This window comes from Argentina silus (genome assembly GCF_951799395.1).
Source record: "Argentina silus genome assembly, chromosome: 15".
NCBI classification, from domain to species: domain Eukaryota; kingdom Metazoa; phylum Chordata; class Actinopteri; order Argentiniformes; family Argentinidae; genus Argentina; species Argentina silus.
The window spans coordinates 2,060,117-2,079,020 of NC_139669.1; the positions used below are offsets into that span (position 1 = coordinate 2,060,117).

Genomic DNA, 18,904 nt, shown 5'->3' on the forward strand with positions numbered 1-18,904 from the left:
AGTTAACGTTGTGGATAACACCTCAGAGCTGTCAGGAGAGTTCTCAAGGACGGGTTCTCAGAGCCTTACCCATGCTCACTCAACCCAGGGGTGCAGTGGCATTTTGAAGAGAAATTGGTATTCGGTCACAGCCCTTGGAAGTAGACGGTTGTTGTTGTTGTTGTTGTTGTTGTGCTTGTAATACATTATCGGCAGCTAATAAGCCATGTATTAGCAGCTACGTGCATCATGTGTGTATAAATGGTAGAATATGAGACCAGCAACAGGGATTGGTGGATGAGAGCTTAATGCCTAGTAGTTCGGTCCTGGTTTGAATCAATCGGTGTCCATCCCGGTCATAATTCTGACCTGTTGTCATGTTCTCCTCCCCAGGTTCTGATCACCATCTACTGGCTGGGTCGAGCTACCAACAGCTGTACCTCTTACAACGGGCCCACTCTGGACCTGAAGGAGTTTGAGGGCCTGCTGGCACAGATGCGAAAGGTAGGCACACACACGTGCACACACACACACACACACACACACACACACACACACACACACACACACACACTGGTTGAAGGTTATGCTAGGTCCTTTGAGGAGGTTTGATAAATTCAACCCCCATCTTCTGCTCTCCTCTCCTCTTTACCCATCCCTCCATCATTGAGTCATTCTTGGAAGAGGCCGTCGCTGTTTCTCTCTCTCTGTTTCTCTCTCTCTCTGTCTCTCTCTCTCTCTCAGTCTGTCCAGTGATGACCTCAGGCCGTAGGCTGCAGGGCCAGGTTTAACAGAGCCCTGGAGAGACGGTTCGTGTTAGCAACCACCCCTCCGTCCACAGCGACAGGGCATGATGTCACTCCCCGGCGATTTATTCCATCTCTGAAAACGTGACGTCCCTCTCTGCTATTCTATTAAAATGGGAAATCAGGGCTGCTCAGAACCAAAATGGTTTCCCAGATGTGGGTCCGTACGGTCCAGGAAAACAGGGCCACGTCTCCACTGAACGAGAGATAACGATGGGAGCTCAGAGAGACAATCAATAATAGTGTGTGATGCAGGGGATTTAGTGGCATGCAATAGCCGCTGTGCTGATAAACAATATGGGTATGTCAATGAATATTCTGTCTAGAATTGATGAACTGAGGGCAGTTACAAACAAGGAAAGTTGCTAGTGTTGCTAGGCATTAAACAGTGGGTTGTCTGCAGGCTGTCCCCTGGCAGGTGTGGTTGGTCAGTCAAACCTGGAGATGACAGTTCACTGGACTGATCTGACCAATCAGGAATGTCCCTCCTGGTGGAGTGGCCACTGAAAGCCATTGTACCCACAATCCCCCTCCCGCCACAGGTTCAGCCAAACAAACATCCTCCCTGATTCATGATCTGGCAGCGGGAGGGGGGGGGGGGTGGAGGGGGAGAGGATGGGTGGAAGGGGAAAGGGAGTTGGGGGAGGGCGGGGTGAAAATAAAGGGTGAGAGACTGGGGGCAAGAGAAAAAGGCAGATAAAGGAGAATTAAAAGGAGGGGAGAGAGAGTCGACATGGGTGGAGGGGCAGGAGAGGTGGAGGGGGTGGGCAGGGGGGGGGGGATGGAGAGGGGAGGTGGAGGTGGAGGGGGGGCAGAGAAACAGGGCAGGACCAGGAAGTTCCTCTGGCGGACAGGAAAGGCTTTCCCCCGGTATTCATTAGCCCTGCGGACCAGGGAGGCCACAGACAGGGCTGCATACTGCAGGAGGAGGTCACACTGCAGGAGGAGGGAGAGACAGAGGTAGAACTTGAATGTGGATTTAAGGAGGATTATACCTGACTTTGGAAACATGGTGAGGGATTTAGATTAGATATGCAGTGTGTGGACAGAGCAATGGATGATCTTGAAACACTGTAAAGATCTTGGTCTTTTTTTTTTTCACTTGTTGTGTGTGTGTGTGTGTGTGTGTGTGTGTGTGTGTGTGTGTGTGTGTGTGTGTGTGTGTGTGTGTGTGTGTGTGTGTGTGTGTGTGTGTGTGTGTGTGTGTGTGTGTGTGTGTGTGTGTGTGTGTGTGTGTTAGGAGGCGGAGGATACGGAGAGCCCTAAGCGCAGCATACGTGACAGTGGCTACATCGACTGCTGGGACTCGGAGCGCAGTGACTCACTCTCCCCGCCACGCCACGGCAGAGAGGACTCCTTCGACAGCCTGGACTCGTTCGGATCGCGCTCCCGACAGACCCCCTCGCCGGACGTGCTTGTCGCCCGCGGCAGCAGCGATGGTAGGGAGACTACTGCATTTGGTAGACAGTGGAACGGTTGACAGTTGATTGATCCGAGACCAGTTCTACTAGTTGCAGTCCATGATGATGTCAAATAGGCTATTCTGCCTGTATATCCACCTATTCAGTGGAGGCCGGTGGAGGTAGAAATCGGAGGACGGGCTCATTGTAATGCATGGAATGGAATCAGGTATGGAATGGTTTTTGATACCAATTCCTCATTCCGTTCCATGCAATGAGCCCGTCCTCCGATTCCTACCTCCACCAGCCTCCACGGGTATCCATACAGTATGCTGTATCTGGTCCCATTCAAACACAGGCTTGGTACTCTTCACCCTCCTGTCTCATATCTGTGACATCATCTGGCAGGGTGCCTCTCTGCTATTGACATGTGTACAAAGGCTGTTTTGTGTTGTCCTTCCATCGCCAAGAGTGTTTGAGCCCCGTTGTCATGGGTTGCATGTCTTTGAAGGCACTCTTGAAGGGACATGTGTTGAGTGATAGCACAGAGACAGGGAGAACATACTGAGATCAGATGGCAGAGTGAAGGAGGGAGGGAGGAGGGAGGGAGGGAGGGAGGGAGGGAGGGGGGGGGGGGGTAGCAGTATTGACTGATGGGTTACGCTGTATTTCTGGAGATCAGTTCTGAGCAAAACACTCTCGATCTATCAGAATCTGAGGGGTGTTGCACAACCTGATGACCACGATTGGGTGTGATTTAGTTTATGTTAGTGACTAAGAGGATCCCGCACTCTCGACCAGTACTGCATACTTGCAGACACACACCCACACACACCCACACACACACACACACACACCCACACACACACACACACACACACACACACACACACCCAAACACACACACACACACACACACACACACACACACACATACATGCTCACACTCTCTGTTGATAAATATAGGTCTCTCTCCTCTCTTAGTTTGCTTGATAGCACCCTTGGGATAAACTAAGCTGGCTGTTAAACTATACTGCACCATAACAGCTTCAGCTAGAACCAACCAGCTTCTGTGTATTAGTGCCTATATAATATGAGAGGCTATATCATATGGGTTAGGGTTAGGGTTAGGGTTATCACCACAAGACTCTCTCTCCATACAACTCATGGGAGGAAATTAGAATATATGCATAATATTTTGGGGGGGTTTTCCAGGCAGGCAAAAATAAGCCAAGAAAACTCTCAGGACCCCATGTTGTAAACCCCCATGATTGGTCTTCCAGGGCCTTTTAAAAAAACTTAATTGGTCAAGGGCTTTGAGCCAAGAGTGAGGACTGACCACAGGAGCCTGTCCCGAAAGACTCTGGCCTATACAAGCACGCACGCACGCACGCACGCACAAGACTCTGGCCTATACAAGCACGCACGCACGCACGCACGCACGCATGCACAAGCTGTTCTGACCAGTGATCTAGCTCTGACCAGTGATCTAGCTCTGACCAGTGATCTAGCTCTGACCAGTGATCTAGCTCTGCACTCTTCTACTTTTGACTTCTGACTCTTGTGGCCCTGTTGGCACCAAGCAGCTTGTGAACCTTCTTGTTTGGGATGATGTTACTGAATATGAACTCCATAAACAAGGGTTATATAAGCAATGGTGGCAATTCTCCTTAAACGTTCATATTACAATGGATCCACCATGTTGCATGTAGTTATTATGGTAGTATGTTACTGTACATATGATGCAGTAATAAAGGTTTTATTACAGAAAGTCAGACTCATAAACTGTAAACAGCTGTAAAGTAGATTTATGCTCAGCATTGAAGAACAGAAATGGACTCTGAAGTATGGCTTGGCTCAATATCAAGGTGTTTTATAATGCCACTCTGGCCATAAGTTGCCATAGAAAGCTGTTGTTTGCCACAGTGTATTCGCAATGCGACCTCTTAATTTTTTTAATGAGGACCCATAAAAGGTTACGACGTTGGTCACCAAACGTATGTTAGGGCTGGGAGCACGGGAGCAGGCCGAGCTTCCCGTCTAGGTTGGGTGTGTTTTTGTTTTGAGGGAAGTGAAGGGGAAACAGACGTCACCAAGGGAGAAAGAACACCGAGCGGTTTAGTTAAAGGCTTTAGGTTGCTTTAAGGTTGGTTGGTTGGTTGGTGTTGGGTTGCTATTGTGTTACGCACTCAGGGCCGGTTTCCCCAACCTAGATTAACCCTTTATATCCCAGTCCAGACTAAAAAGCATTTTCAATGGAAAATGGGACACAGAGAGAGTTGAAATAGGGATGTGGAGATGCACCAATCACCACAGTGATGCACGATACAAAGATAAGCAAGAAAGATTGTTACTGGAGGGTATTATCAAGTCAGGATCGTCATATTTTGTGTTGGATTTATGGGTATTGGATTGCGTACTATGTAGTCCACAATATGAGAAGACTATTTGTGGTTATGTACAGTACAGTGCAGAGTTGGTTGGATATCAGATGTTCCCTATCCCTGCCATTTGGCCTCCTACACAGCCAGTCTCCAGTCCTATCACTCATCTGACTCTGGATCAGATCCAGCAGGCCCATACAGCAGATCTGACAACAGAGGGGCAGGCCAGAGGGGCAGTCCTGGGATCAGCTCAACATAGGGAGGTTTGATTACATGCAGAACAAGGGCTGCCAATTATCACTGTTTATACCAAGTACATAAACCCAGGTCTTCATGGACTGACCTTGTGGAGAGAGGCCATTCTGTTGCTGGTTGCACTATTCAGCTCTCAAACTCAGCTCACCCCAAATATAATTAGAGGACAGGGGGGAATTTAATTTAATCTCAAAAAGAAATTTGATATTGGCAGCTCTCTTTTGTTTGGGCAGTTTTGTAGATCAACACACTATGGTGGATAAATAGAACGCTTTGTGCTACGCGCCAAAAGCAGCTACTGTACTGGACTCAACCCCATTGTCCTCTTCGCTTCCCTCATTCTTTTTTTTTGCAAAAGCTGCCCCATCCCCAGTCAATAGCTTTGGGAACGGATCAAGTACATGATGTCATAGTTATGTAATTTATTCCTAATCACCTCTCGATGAGAAAGGTACCTGTGCTGTGTTGCACTGAACCACAGTCCAAAGAGCCGCTTACCCTTGTGTGCCCATTGGTGTGAACACCTTTTGACCGTGGTATGGTACATGTAAATACGCCAGTCACCTAAGTTGCTGTTTGACTTTGACTCATAGTCCAGGAGTACACATACATGTGCTTGACTGTTACCATGTGTGGCCCGTGGTATAATATTTGATTAGACACATGTCACTCAGATAAAGTTCTTAACGCATGAGTGAAACCTGCTTATGGTTCCAATTCAGAGGCTAGAGCCTTGTATTTTTAAACCGATGGTCAATTTGAAGCAGAACTACCTCTAGGCCTCTTCCTGGCCTTGATCTGTCAATCCTGGAGTCCAAAAATCATTAACTCTGTCTAAACAATGCAGGGATATGACAAACAGATTTAGTGTTTGACCTTACCGATCACACAGAGTGGTGCCTGGTACTTTACCTTTTTGACCAAGGGGGAGGAGAATTATGAACGCACATGTGCTGAACATCTTGGGGAAGGAATTTAGTAAGAGAGGGGGAAGACTTTGAGTGATGCGCAAAACCAGGTGTGGACATAAAAAGCTGACAATGCATCAAGAATCTGACATGAACACAGCTGGGTACACCAAATGAATTCCTCTTAACAGCGGTACTATAATATAGTCGGACTACAACTGAGTCGGTCCGAGCACAACGAAAGCACAATCTCTAAGATGATGATTTGTTTCATACGGTGTCATAAAACCCAACATACACTGACTGACCTTCAACCTTTATGGATGATGTATGGTTGGCAGAGGCAATATTTTCTACCTTGTTGGCCCAGATAGCATTAATTTATCACATGCAGTACCAATCGCATACCAAGTACTTGGTACAGAAGAGGCTTCTGAAGAGTCGTAGTGGTTAAAGTGATGCTTCTACAGTACACAGGCAGCAGTCACATCGTGATCTAGAGCAGGTCCTGGGGGACTCATTCTCCTGGTTTTCTTTCCAACTGATTCCTTGGTTTATTATTTTTGACTGAGATCTCAACTGATTAGCCGACTGTGTTGCCTCTCGCTTAGACCAGACTACTGCCCAGTACGGACTCGGTGATCCGAGAGCTCAGTAGAAATGAAAACCAAACCACCGAGTGGTCCTCCGAGACAAGGATTGCAAAATGCTTTTCTTGGGATCATGAATTTAACTCATAATTCATTTCATTCCATAACCGCAGTGTCCCTTTTCTTTGCTAACAGTTTCACATCCCCCATTGTACTATGAGCCTCTTCTAGCAAGTCCAACCTCTCTCTCTCTCTCTCTTTCTCTCTCTCTCTTTCTCTCTTTCTCTTTCTCTCCCTCTCTCTCCCTCTCTCTCTTTCTACCTCCCTCAGGCCGTGGCAGCGACTCAGAGTCCGACGCCCCCCACAGGAAGTTGCCGGACGTGCGGAAGGACGACATGTTGGCGCGGCGGACCTCGGTGAGCGAGCAGCGCTGTGTGATTCCCTTCAACCAGTACCTGCCCAACAAAAGCAACCAGAGCAGCTACATGCCCACGCCGCTACGCAAGAAGAGGGGTGACCGCGAGGAGGGCGGCCGCAAGAGCTGGAGCACCGCCACCTCACCCATAGGGGGCGACAGACCCTTCAGGTGAGCATAAGCAAGCATGGTAGTAGTAGTAGTAGTAGTCGTTGTAGAGTTAGTGTTGTGTAATAAATGTGTTATAAGCACTTTTTCCACTATGGAAAATTGCTAACTTGGCATTACTCACTTGTCCCACTCATTTCAATGCAGTTGTCATCTGTGTTGTGCCTCTTAGTAAGTACCAGCGCAATAACTCATCACAGCTCCGAGCCCATACATGTGCTATGGTTGGATGCATTGATTCAGTAGTCATGGGAAGCCATCTCCATTACTGGCAAGACTCCTTATTTGTTTTACTGTTGGCTTCACTAAAGATGGGACCAATTTGATCGCCACCAGTTTCTTTCTCCAAGTTTCTGGATGAGGAGGGACATCAGGGATTAAGAGCACATATTGAGATGATTTGGTTTGTTTACCCAGCTAAGGACAAGCCTGGCTCACTCTCTTTAGCAGCTTGTTAGCCTACAGCTCTTTATTAGCTGTGAGGAACAGCAGCTAATGGGCTGTCAAACCGATAAAATGCTAGCGGCTAAATCTCTGGTATTACCATTAAGACAAATCAAACACGAGATGTTTATTTTTTCCCTAGAAGTGTCTGCATAACGTGATGGAGAGCTGCTCTCTACAGTGTATATCTGATGTGTTTGTATTCCACACAGACCTGACGAGGCACTTTAGAAACTACTGGAACCAGCCAATTTTCCCTCATATTGTGATTTCACAAATGGAGGAGAAGACTGGGAATGTCCTTCTGTCTGACTTGGGACATGCATGTTTAACACAAGGAAAGAGAAATGTTGTTTTTTTGTACAGCGGTGGCATGGAGGGAGGGGCTGATGGAGACCAGATGTGTGTTTTCATTGGCTGAAGCTGAGGCCAGTGTGGGAGCCAGTAACGAGAGAAATTTGCAATGTAGACAAATCAAGAAACTTAAAAGCTTGTGGAGCTAAAACTAATTTCTAAACAGTCCTGAGTAGTTTAAGTGTGTGTGTGTGTGTGTGTGTGTGTGTGTGTGTGTGTGTGTGTGTGAGTGTGTGCAAGTGTGTGCGTACGTGTGTGCGCGTGTGTGCAAAGACTATTTTTGTTTAAATTAGAAGACACTGACTAAATTTGGCCTTTGCTACAGAACATGACCCTCTGGACGACCAGTAAGCTCATTAGCTTAATTACACACACACACACACACACACACACACACACACACACACACACACTTATAGCCCATAAACACACTGGAAATTTGGTGACCGACTCGTCCACCTTTCATATGCGTGTGTGTCTCTGAGGCCTTAATTAGACCTTTAAACCTGTTAGTCGGAGCTAATAGGCTGAGATTGTGTGGAACAGTGTTTTCATGCATGGATGCGCAAAGCATGGTAATGTCTGGAAGTGTACGGTATACAGTGCCTTCGGAAAGTATTCAGACCCCTTCACTTTTTCCACATTTTGTTGTGTTATAGACTCAATTTAAAATGGATTAAATTAAAAGAATTTGCCATCAATCCACACACAACACCCCAGAATGAGAAAGCGAAAAAACACGTTTTTTGAAATGTCACAACAAAATGTGGAAAAAGTGAAGGGGTCTGAATACTTTCCGAAGGCACTATACGTGTGAGTGCATGTGTCTGTGTCTGTGTGTGTGTGTGTGTGTGTGTGTGTGTGTGTGTGTGTGTGTGTGTGTGTGTGATTGTGACTCTTATTCCTGCATGTTTTCCTTTATACAGCACCTCCTATTCAACGACGCTTTATGTGTAAGGTGTAGTTCACAGCACTCTCCCAAATGCATTACTATACGTCTCATTGTAATATTTTTTCTGTTTTCTTCTTCCTTTGCTCCTTCTCCATTCCCCTCTGTTGTATTGCATGTTCCCAATACCGGTGTCCTGTGCTTGTTTGTCTCTATTCCCTTTGCCTTGGTGTGGTTTGTATTGTTTGTCTGTCTGTGTCTTGTTTTGGTTCTGTCACCTGTGTGTGTGTGTGTGTGTGTGTGTGTGTGTGTGTGTGTGTGTGTGTGTGTGTGTGTGTGTGTGTGTGTGTGTGTGTGTGTGTGTGTGTCGCGACGGCGTTGTGTCTGTATGTATGATGTGTCGTAATTGTGTGGTTGTGATTGTTGTGTATAACAGTCCGGATGAGATCCCCACCGTAGAGACACTCCCAGTCGTATTCCCTAAAGACCCCCCTTCCCCTAGTCCCCAAGCCCAAGCCCAGCCCCAAATACAGAGCCTCTCAGTGGAGCAGGGGAACAAGGAGAAGAAGGAGCAGGAGAGAAAAGAGGAGGAGAGGAAGGAGGAGGAGGAGGAGGGGAGGTTGACCCTCTTCAAACCTGAGAGGGAGTTCCTTGTCCAGGAGTGGGACATCAGCAAGCCACGCCCCTACACCCCCACTCAGACCCCTGCAGAACCCCACTACATGGAGACTGTCACCCCTGAACCAAGGTGCCACTCACTCCCCCACCTATACTCATTACTCCCTGGTCCAGTCCCCTGATCAAGCTGCCAATCCTACTTCCCAACCCTAACCTCTTGCGCCAACAACCCCATTGAAATGATTCCCCTTTAGGATAATTCAAGCTGATGGAGCCAAGTTGCCAATTTCCCAATCGACTGTAGCCCACTCCCCCAACAACAACAGCAACAACAACAAAAACAACAACAACAACTGCACATACAGTACACACAGCACAAACATTCCTAGTTAATGTTGCTGTGAACTGGGGTTACCTTCACCTATACCCTCGTTCCCAGGCTATCGCGCACAGCGCACATAAGCCTGGAATAACAACGACTCAAACCTGGCCTTAGTGGGAGTGAATTTACTGAGTAAAGTATTTGTTATTAATTGATTTCAGCGAATCACGCGGGTTGCGAATCAGAAACATGTGGCGTGCAAGCACTTGGGGGGGGAAATGTTGTGGGAGATGATTGACGCAAGGTAAAGCCAATGGCTATGCGCAGTCCGTTCTTGGTGCTCTTTCTTATGGAAGGCCAAGTTTGAGGAGTTTGTCCACCAGACCTTTCGTCTATTTGGGGCAGAAGTGTCTGGGAACGAGACTGCCTTTAATACTCTTAGGTACTGTTTTTGCTTTACAGTGGGTTTTTTAGTGGTCCTCTGTGGCTCAGTTGGTAGAGCATGGCGTTAACAATGCTTAGGTTGTGGGTTCGTTTCCCACTGGGACAAAATATACTGAAAATGTATGCACTCGCTGCAATGTAAGTCGCTTTGGATAAAAGCGTCAGCTAAATGGCATGTATATTACACAAATGCACAGTGAGGATTCAGTGTATTGTTTCCTAAGAAACTGAACTTTGCATGTTATTTCCAGACATACATGAATGAATCTTCTCATTTGTGGTTTACTCTGAGCTGCATTTGGATCCAACCCTCGGCCTGTCTGCTTTCTCTGGCTGTATTAGATGATCTGGCCTGCCGTGGTGTTGGAATGAGAATGGAGATTCTCTCAGTAGAAATATGGCTTGTTGTGTATCACTGTGTTCCAGGAGTTATTCTAGGGAGGTCTGACAGACAGGCAGGCGTTCCAAACTGGGGTTGCTGTGGGCCAGTGCTTTTGTTGGATCCACAACCGCCTGTCTTCTCCCCATGTGAGAAAGCAGCCCAGACATTGGGTTTTTGGTCTTTGCCAAGAATCTGCTGTTGCATTGTTTGTGGTCCCTATTTATGTCTGTGATCAGAAGCCCTGTGTGTTCATGGTATATTCAATAGAATTGATGTCTGTCCTGTCGTGGTTTGTTATGCCTGTTAGTAGTTTATTGTGTTTATCAGCTTGAATTCCTCCCTGTGTGTGGCCTTTGGAATCATGAACATAATAACAATAATTCTGATTCTATGCTTGGAATGGTTCTTTTGCTGCTGTTGATTACAAGGGGGAGTATGTAGAACGGACAAATTCAAATGTTAAAGGGTTGATGGGTGATAATTGATAGGCGAGATGGGCATTACATACAGTCCCTGACTCTATGATCTGGACAGTGAATCTCTCTGGGGTTTCATTAGAGAAATATTGGTACCCTTCCATCACCTTGCACCTAGGCAACCATAGGCCTAGTGGTGTCATGGCAACGGTTTGAGATGATCAACAAGTGTGGATGCTACCCTTGCCTCTGCTACACACACACACACACACACACACACACACACACACACGCAAAACCGGTAAAGCGCTGGCTGAGTTTTTAATGCTGTGCATAGAGGCTATGGAGAAAAACTTTGGCTAGAGGATGGAAAGAACCGGGAACATATCTGCAGCATCACATTACCCCGGTAGAGTTCACTTATAACACATGAATCAGCAAAAAGTCAATCAGTTCAATAAAGCATTTCTAACTCTGCTATTCAGGGGTCCAACCTGTCATTGAAATGCACTCTGAGAACGAACAAGACCTCTTTGAATTTGCTGTCTATTGAAATGTCTTGGGAAAAACAATACATCTCAGCAGTGTTTTTTGTGTATTAAATAATGTAACAAAGGGAGAGCAGGATGTTTTGTTTGTCTTTGATCTCGTCTAAATCAGAGTTGTCTCCCTATCTCTCAACTGTCTATGCTATTTTCTCTGCATTTCACCATAAATCTATTTTCCAGGTGTACCAGTAAGATAACCAAGATGAATTCTATGTTTACGATGCCATTTTTGGTTTTATATGATTTTGCTTCGATGTTTGAAGTGGTTCCACAGCTATTTTGGCCAAAGCCATCCGTGTCAATCATAACTGGCCCAATCTCTCAGCAGTAGCCCCGCCCGCTCGTGCTCCGAGGAACTCTTCCGGCCGTCGTCCCTGACGATCAGCACCATGACGACTTCCATCGTTGTGACGAGTCCTCTCAGCCCCAGCCCGGCGACGCCCAGGAAGTTACCTCCAGTGACAGACAGGGAGGAGGCGGGACAAAAGAAGGGGAGTGGGGCTGTGTCCCCGGCAACGGACGATATGTGGGCCCGCCGCACCCTAATCTCCCCTAAACACGCCGGCACCCCTGGCCCCACCCACTTCTTGCCTGTGCCTGCTGCCACGGCAACCTCCGTGGTGACCACCGCAGCAACGGTGACCCAACAGAGCCGCACAGGAAGGGCGTTGAGTGAAGGCGACAAATCTCAGAGACGACCCTCCTGGCTGGACGACGACCTCCCACCAACGTGAGCCCGCCCACATCGACACACCGTGATTCAATACCAGATAGGAAATGCCCAGTTGGCTAAGAGGAGTGGGGAAGCCTGTGCATATTTGAGTTTCTCTGAAACAGAGTGTCCGATATTGTGATAGAACAGCAGGGATCCCCACATTAGACCCAGGGAACTACACTACCCATCATCCAGTAGGAGACTTCTGACATCATCCAGTCGGAGACTTCTGTGACCATGACCTCAAGCAGCGATGCCTCTGTCTGGATGACAAACATGAAGACTGATCGCATGTCCCTCTGCGAGTGGTTGCAAGTGTATTTATCTGGATGCTGCACTGACGCTTTACAGAAGCAGACTATGGGAATGAACTTTGCTGCAACAGATGCATGCAAGCTATGCTATTTTGATTTCCATTTTTTTTGTTTAACATTTGTGTAACATTTGTACTGTATAGTATATTTCGGAGCATGTAAAGATGACATGATAGAGGTTTGTCATGAATAACCATGCATGAAGGCCTTTGACTTGTTACTAGTAACTGTTGAACATATAAGGCAGCGCATGCACTCATGACTCATGCTTGAATGCATGGATCAGTCCAAACTGTACATCTGAATCAATACATTCATACATACGTTAATTTGTATACTCTATTTTATCAACATATTAATGGAAATCGCAGTAGAAAAATAGTGCCTTGGTTTGTGTGTACAGTATGGCAAATATGACAAATATATTTATCCCATAAAATAATGTGCTCTAGATTTCGGTAGACCTCTTTTCAGTGGGCCTTGTCTTTTGTAGTGGCCATGCGTAATTATACCACAAACCACACTTTCACTCACACCCTGCCCCAACATCAGAGAGACTTTAGAAGCCTCTCTGTGGCCTAGATCTTTCTGGTTAAACCCAAACCTCCAATTGGGGTGTTGTGGTCTAAAAAGATGAATCCCCGGCTTTGAAGTTGGTCTTGCTCTGGGTAATAAAAGACTCATGCTTTTATTGATAGTTTTGTTTAAACTGCGTCACAAGATCATTTCCATGTGCATACAGTATGCCGTAGTGCCATAACTTCAGTGCAATGCATTTCCCAAGTGCTGACCTGGTTGTGTTTTTGCTTAGATCGCCACCTTGTGTTCGAATGAATAATATGTTCATATTTAGTTGCGTCCCTCGAGCTACCATAAGACAAACAACAATATCCAAACAGAGTTTATTTCTGTCAAAAACTGTTCAGATGGACAATAATTAGTCAAACTCTATGAATTATTGATAATCTATCTCATTAACCTTTCATGAATGTGTACAAAGATCCCATGGTTTTGCACATTGTCTACCATCATCCATTTTTACTGTCAGCACAGGTGTTTTCCACTCCTTTGTTCATCACAGTGTTGAGTAGCTAGTCTCATTATGGTAGATTGTTTGTATTGTGTTGTAAAGTCGGATGTATCATTGTGCTCATTTGTGTTTGTGCTCTCTCTCCATGTCTCTGCTTCTGTAGATACAGCCTCAGAGCTAGTCTGTCAGATGACCAAGAGTAAGTGGTTCTTCGTTACCCTCAGATGGCACCTGCCCAGCTTAACCGCAGCTGCCCAGTCCCATGTCACACCCTACACTCTTAGAAAAAAACTAATTCCAAAAGGCTTCATTGGCTGTGGAATTGAACCTTTTAAAGAACCCTTTGGGTTGTAGAACCGTTTTGGGTTCCATGTAGAACCCTCTGTGGAAAGGGTTCTACATGGAACCTAACTGGGTTCTCCCAAGGGTTCTCTCACAAGGACAACGGAAGAACCCTTTTTGTTGCTATGTAGCATTTTTATTTTTTTTCTAAGAGTGTAGCTCCTACACTTAGAGACATCTTGTCGATCTGGAAGGGCTGGATGGGTTTAATCGATACGGTGGAAATTCGACCTGCCTTATTACCATATTGCTTACACCTATCTGGTCCTCTTAGATCTGTAAGATGTGTCTGTGTGGGAGCTGAGGGATGCCTTCAGACTGGACAGATGAGCTGCTTCAGTCCTCAGTCTCTGTCATTTGCATGACTCACATGTCAATCTCACGGTCTCACATCCCATGACACGCGCAAACTCAACACACCTGCATGATCTTAACTCTGTAGGTGCCCTGCACCGCACGATACCGTGTCTGCTAATGCCTATATATCATCTAATCTCACTGTCTCTTCTTGCCTTCGAGGGCCCAAAGGAGAATCTAATGGACCCCTACACACCCTTCTGGGTTACGAACCACTATAGTTTATCAACACTGAGACACTGCATCAGAATCCCACCCTGGTTTGCACAAGGGGCAACCTGCACGAGCTTGTGTTTTCTCTGTACCATACATAGGCCTCTTGGTGGATTGTTATTAGCTTTACATTGCCTCTCTTTTCTCAGAGCTTTAAGATTGAATACCTGTGGTACAGACTTTGACTTGAATGCTCTGTGTTGATGCTGTCTTTTTGCAGAGACTTACTGTACTGCAGACCTGTTTCTTGACAGCTCTCCAAGGAAGCATGTTGCTTTGCGTGCAATTGTAATCCTCCTTTTGCTTTTTTAACAGATGATAACTTAACAGTGTTCGTAACAGTGTGAACGGCTGAACAGTATGCGTGTGGCATGTATGAACTGACAACTTGGGTCCCTCTGCGCAGCTTGGAAGGCTGGGCCATTCAATGTCATGACCTCCCTCTGCTGTTGTATAAAAGCAATCAAAAAAATGTTGGCCTCGAAGAAACAAAACCCCGCTCTGACCATCGCCTGCCAACATCTCACAGCGAATGTCTCCGTGACTCATTCCGTCTCTTTGTCTCCCTCGTCTCTCCCCTCTCTCGTCTCAGGAGCGTGAGTATGATTGACATGCGCTGCGAGGACGACGCCCTCTTGCAGCCCCACAGTCAGGTGCGCCATGAGCTAATGCACAACCAGTACAACCAGATGAAGGAGGAGGAAGACCACTGGCAGGACGTGAGTGGCCGCGAGCGATCTCTCACCACACACACACTCACCGTGATGACTCACCTCTAGTCCCTGACCTGGAATGAAGGGGGATGAAATGTACTGAATTATTGATACGATCTTAAGAAAGCAGTCCGTGCTTTATCCCTATTTTTGTGTTTATCTCATAACCTTGGTGCAGTAGCTGTGCAGAGATTGATGTTCTTGAATACCCAGTAATTCTACAGTATGTAAGTTGTGTGTATCGTGTGTGTGTGTGTGTGTGTGTGTGTGTGTGTGTGTGTGTGTGTGTGTGTGTGTGTGTGTGTGTGTGTGTGTGTGTGTGTGTGTGTGTTAGGACCTGGCACGTTGGAAGAACCGTAGGAGGAGTGTCTCCCAAGACCTCATAAAGAAGGAGGAGGAGAGGAAGATGATGGAGAAACTGATGACAGGGGACGGCTGCACCTCTCAGAGGAGGAAGAGCATCAAGACCTACAGAGAGATCGTAGAGGAAAAGTAGGTCACGCCACTTCACACGGCCCAGATTCATCTCCAGCCCTGTTTCCTGGCTATACTGTATGTTACTGTACAGTACCAGTCAAAAGTTTGGACACACCTTCTCATTCAATGGTTTTTCTTTATTTTTATTATTTTATTATACATTGTAGATTAATATTGAAGACATCAAAACTATGAAGGAACACATATGGAATTATGCAGTAAACAAAAAAGTATAAAAACAAACCAGAATATGTTTTATATTTTAGATTCTTCAAAGTAGCCACCTTTTGCTTTGATGACAGCTTTGCACACTCTTGGCAAGGTGTGTCCAAACTTTTGACTGGTACTGTATGTTACTGTATGTCATGGTTATGAATGATCTCACGTTTCTTCATGTTATTTAGGCTTTTCTTTTTCTCAACGTGGTCTCGCTTTCACAGGTCTCCCTTGTTCTCACGTTCACTCACACACGTTCATTCTCAGATATCCTTCCTCAGTTCATGAAGTCACTGATCCAAAAACAATGAGATGAATGTTAAGCAAGGGTTCGTTGAAGAGCTTTGTAGAACGGCTTGTGTTGGATCCCTGTTGACGTCAAGGAATCGAAGGCAGGAAGGGTGGGTTCCTTCCGAAGGTATTGTAACAGAACCTCTGTTCTCTCTCTCTCCCCACTCCTCCTCCTCCTCCTCCTCCTTTCTCAGGGAGCGCCGTGAGCAGGAGCTCCGTGAGGCCTATCGCAGAGCTCGTACCCCGGAGGAGGCGGCGGCTGTCCTCCATCACTATGCCCAGCGCTTCACCATCAGCGAGGCCGTTCTGGAACGTCTGCAGCTGCCCAAACTGCTGGACCGCAGCGTCTCCGCCGACCCCTCCCTCACCTCCGCCACGCACCTCCCCCTCTCCCTCTCCCCCTCCTCCGACCTCGCCGCCGCCCCCGCCTCCCCCGACATCGACCCCAACGGCCCCCTGAGGTACCTGAGGCAGCAGTCGCTCCCGGCCCCCAAGTTCACCGCCACCGTGGAGGCCCGTGTGGAGGGCTTCCTCAACCCGCCACACCTGCCCCAGATCAGGGCACGCTCACCGGACCACCGCCACTCTGTCCCCCGGGCGGTCTCACCCAAGCCGGTGCCTTTACTGACACCGAAGCCTTACATCCAGCCCAAGGGCTCACAGGCAGGAGCCAGGCCTGGCAAGGTGAGGTCAAAATCGTTTTTTTTGTTTTGTTTTGCAATTGTGTGGCTAGTGGTTTTCACGAGTGACTAACATAGTGTAATGTCCTACATTGAATCTGGTCTTTTTAACTACAAAATGGTGTCTTGGCTAGAGTTTGAATTATTGGGGTTGTTTTGCACTCCAACAATAAAAACCAGGGCTCCCTGATAAGTGATGAGACTAACATGGGCATCCCTGTACGCCTGACAAATATGGACATTGGTTCCAGCTCGCTATTGGCTCAGCACCCCTGTGGAGTCATATGTAAATGAGGCACTTGTTTTTGGCATTTACATTAGAATGCCAGATGGTTACCATGGAGATTAATGTCATGTTTCATAGCAAAATGAGAGATTTCTCTCCCTCAGAAGTCTGTTGAGACGTCTCAATTTAGCACAACGGGGTCTCACCAGGGTTCATCGCCAACCTCCGGAAAATAAGTGTGAGATTCCATGTTTTCTGGGGGGGGTGGGGGGTGGGGGGGTTATTACTGGAAGGAACAAACCCGGAGCGCTCTGTTGGAATGTCTTGTTTGGATCCTGAGAGGAGCCTGGGGTTGAATGGGGGACTCTGTTCCGTATTGACTTAAGAAGTTGACAAGTAGGGCCCTCTCAATGTGAAGTGGCCTCCCGCTAGACAAAGAGGCCCACACAGGCTGATGGGGGGGTCAGTGAGGGGTGGGGGAGTAGACTGAGACCTTCCATTCAGTAGCCCCCCACGTTTTGAGTTACCGCTTGCTAGCGCTCTCTCTCTCCCACTCCCTCTCCCCCTCTCTCTCTCTCTCCCTCTCTCTCCCACTCTCTCTCCCACTCCCTCTCTCTCTCTCTCTCCCTCTCCCTCTCTCTCTCTCTCTCTCTCTCTCTCTCTCTCTCTCTCTCTCTCTCTCTCTCTCTCTCCCTCTCCCTCTCCCTCTCCCTCTCTCTCTCCCTTTCCCTCTCTCTCTGTCTCCCTCTCTTGCAGGCCTTTGAGTGAGCCCAGTGTGATGTCTGGGGGCTCTAGCTGAATGGCTAAGAGGTCTATGGGTGAAGGGATAAATGTATAGGGTTATGGATGTGCTGGGTTTTCCCGAAAGATAGGGGACTTCCAGAACATTCTGAAATAGAACTGTCTGGTCATACTGAGGTTGTTGCTGTGGGATGGGAGCTTTGGAATGTGTGACCCCAGTTGACTGTTCTTGTATTGCTCTATAAAGCACTTTATAGAAGATTATAAGATTCCAGATTTGTGCCAGAAAAATGTAGCTTCAGTATACACGGCCTTGCGTGTATACGTGTGTGTGCGTGTGTGTGTGTGTGTGTGTGTGTGCGTGTGAGTGCATGTGCATATTATTTGAATGTGCTGCATACCCACCAATGCCTCCCTCCTTACCCTCTCTCCTGTACCCGTCCTACTCAGGTGGACGGTTTGCTGCGAGTCAATGGCGATGTGGGAAGCGATGACTTCAACACCACCCCCGAGAGCGAAGGAAGAACCTCCCCCCTACGGTTCCACCCCTCTCCCGCCATGTCTGCAGCCCCTCTGGATGGTGCAGACACACCCACATCTGCCGTCACGCCCTCTCCCACGAGCAGCCCGCGGCCCTCCCCCGGTAGGAGCCCGGTGTCACCAATGCCCGCCGAGGCTCAGGGTGACACAGTGTTGCCCCCTTCCACTGAGGTCCCCCCTTCCACTGTGGCCCCCCCCTCCACTGTGGCCCCCCCCTCCACTGTGGCCCCCTCCTCCACTGGGGCTCCCCCCTCCACCGTGGCCCCCCCCTCCACTGCGGCCCCCACCTCCACAGCGGCAGGGTCGGGTGCTAAGGAGGAAGGCAGTGTCAACCAGTCCACCCCACCACTGACCAGGCCCACGTCACTTCCCTCGGTAAGCAGGCAACACACCACCATGCTAATGAACACACAGCTGATGCTTTTACCCAAAGCGGCTTACATTGCAGTGAGTACACTTTTCAGTACATACGGTCCCAACGGGAAACTAACCCACAACCTAAGCGTTGTCAGCGCCTCGCTCTACCATCTGAGCCACAGAGGACCACATCATGAACGTGACATTTCACTCACTATTCCCTTGAGTTGTTATATTACACTGGGGTTCTTTTCCTTGAGAGTGCAATACGCAATACACAAGGCGAGGAGCCGCTTTATACGATTGGGATGCACCCCAGTCATAGTGTGTGTGTGTGTGTGTGTGTGTGTGTGTGTGTGTGTGTGTGTGT

At 47.7% G+C, this 18,904-nt stretch overlaps 1 protein-coding gene across 3 annotated transcripts in view; it reads left to right on the forward strand.

The window, feature by feature from the left end:
* The first annotated feature begins 378 nt into the window (after positions 1 to 378).
* Positions 379 to 18,904, forward strand: part of LOC310816514 (LIM and calponin homology domains-containing protein 1-like) — a 28,994-nt gene continuing 10,468 nt past the window's right edge. For 2 of the 3 annotated variants that reach the window (XM_083686759.1, XM_083686760.1), the window contains exons 1-8: positions 379 to 483; positions 2,026 to 2,224; positions 6,653 to 6,908; positions 13,545 to 13,580; positions 14,886 to 15,012; positions 15,341 to 15,498; positions 16,185 to 16,674; positions 18,088 to 18,552. In XM_083686759.1, coding sequence (XP_083542885.1) covers positions 475 to 483; positions 2,026 to 2,224; positions 6,653 to 6,908; positions 13,545 to 13,580; positions 14,886 to 15,012; positions 15,341 to 15,498; positions 16,185 to 16,674; positions 18,088 to 18,552 — 1,740 coding nt within the window. In that variant the 5' untranslated portion in view covers positions 379 to 474. The remainder of the gene's footprint in view (positions 484 to 2,025; positions 2,225 to 6,652; positions 6,909 to 13,544; positions 13,581 to 14,885; positions 15,013 to 15,340; positions 15,499 to 16,184; positions 16,675 to 18,087; positions 18,553 to 18,904) is intronic. The other variant, XM_083686761.1, reaches the window with a different exon arrangement.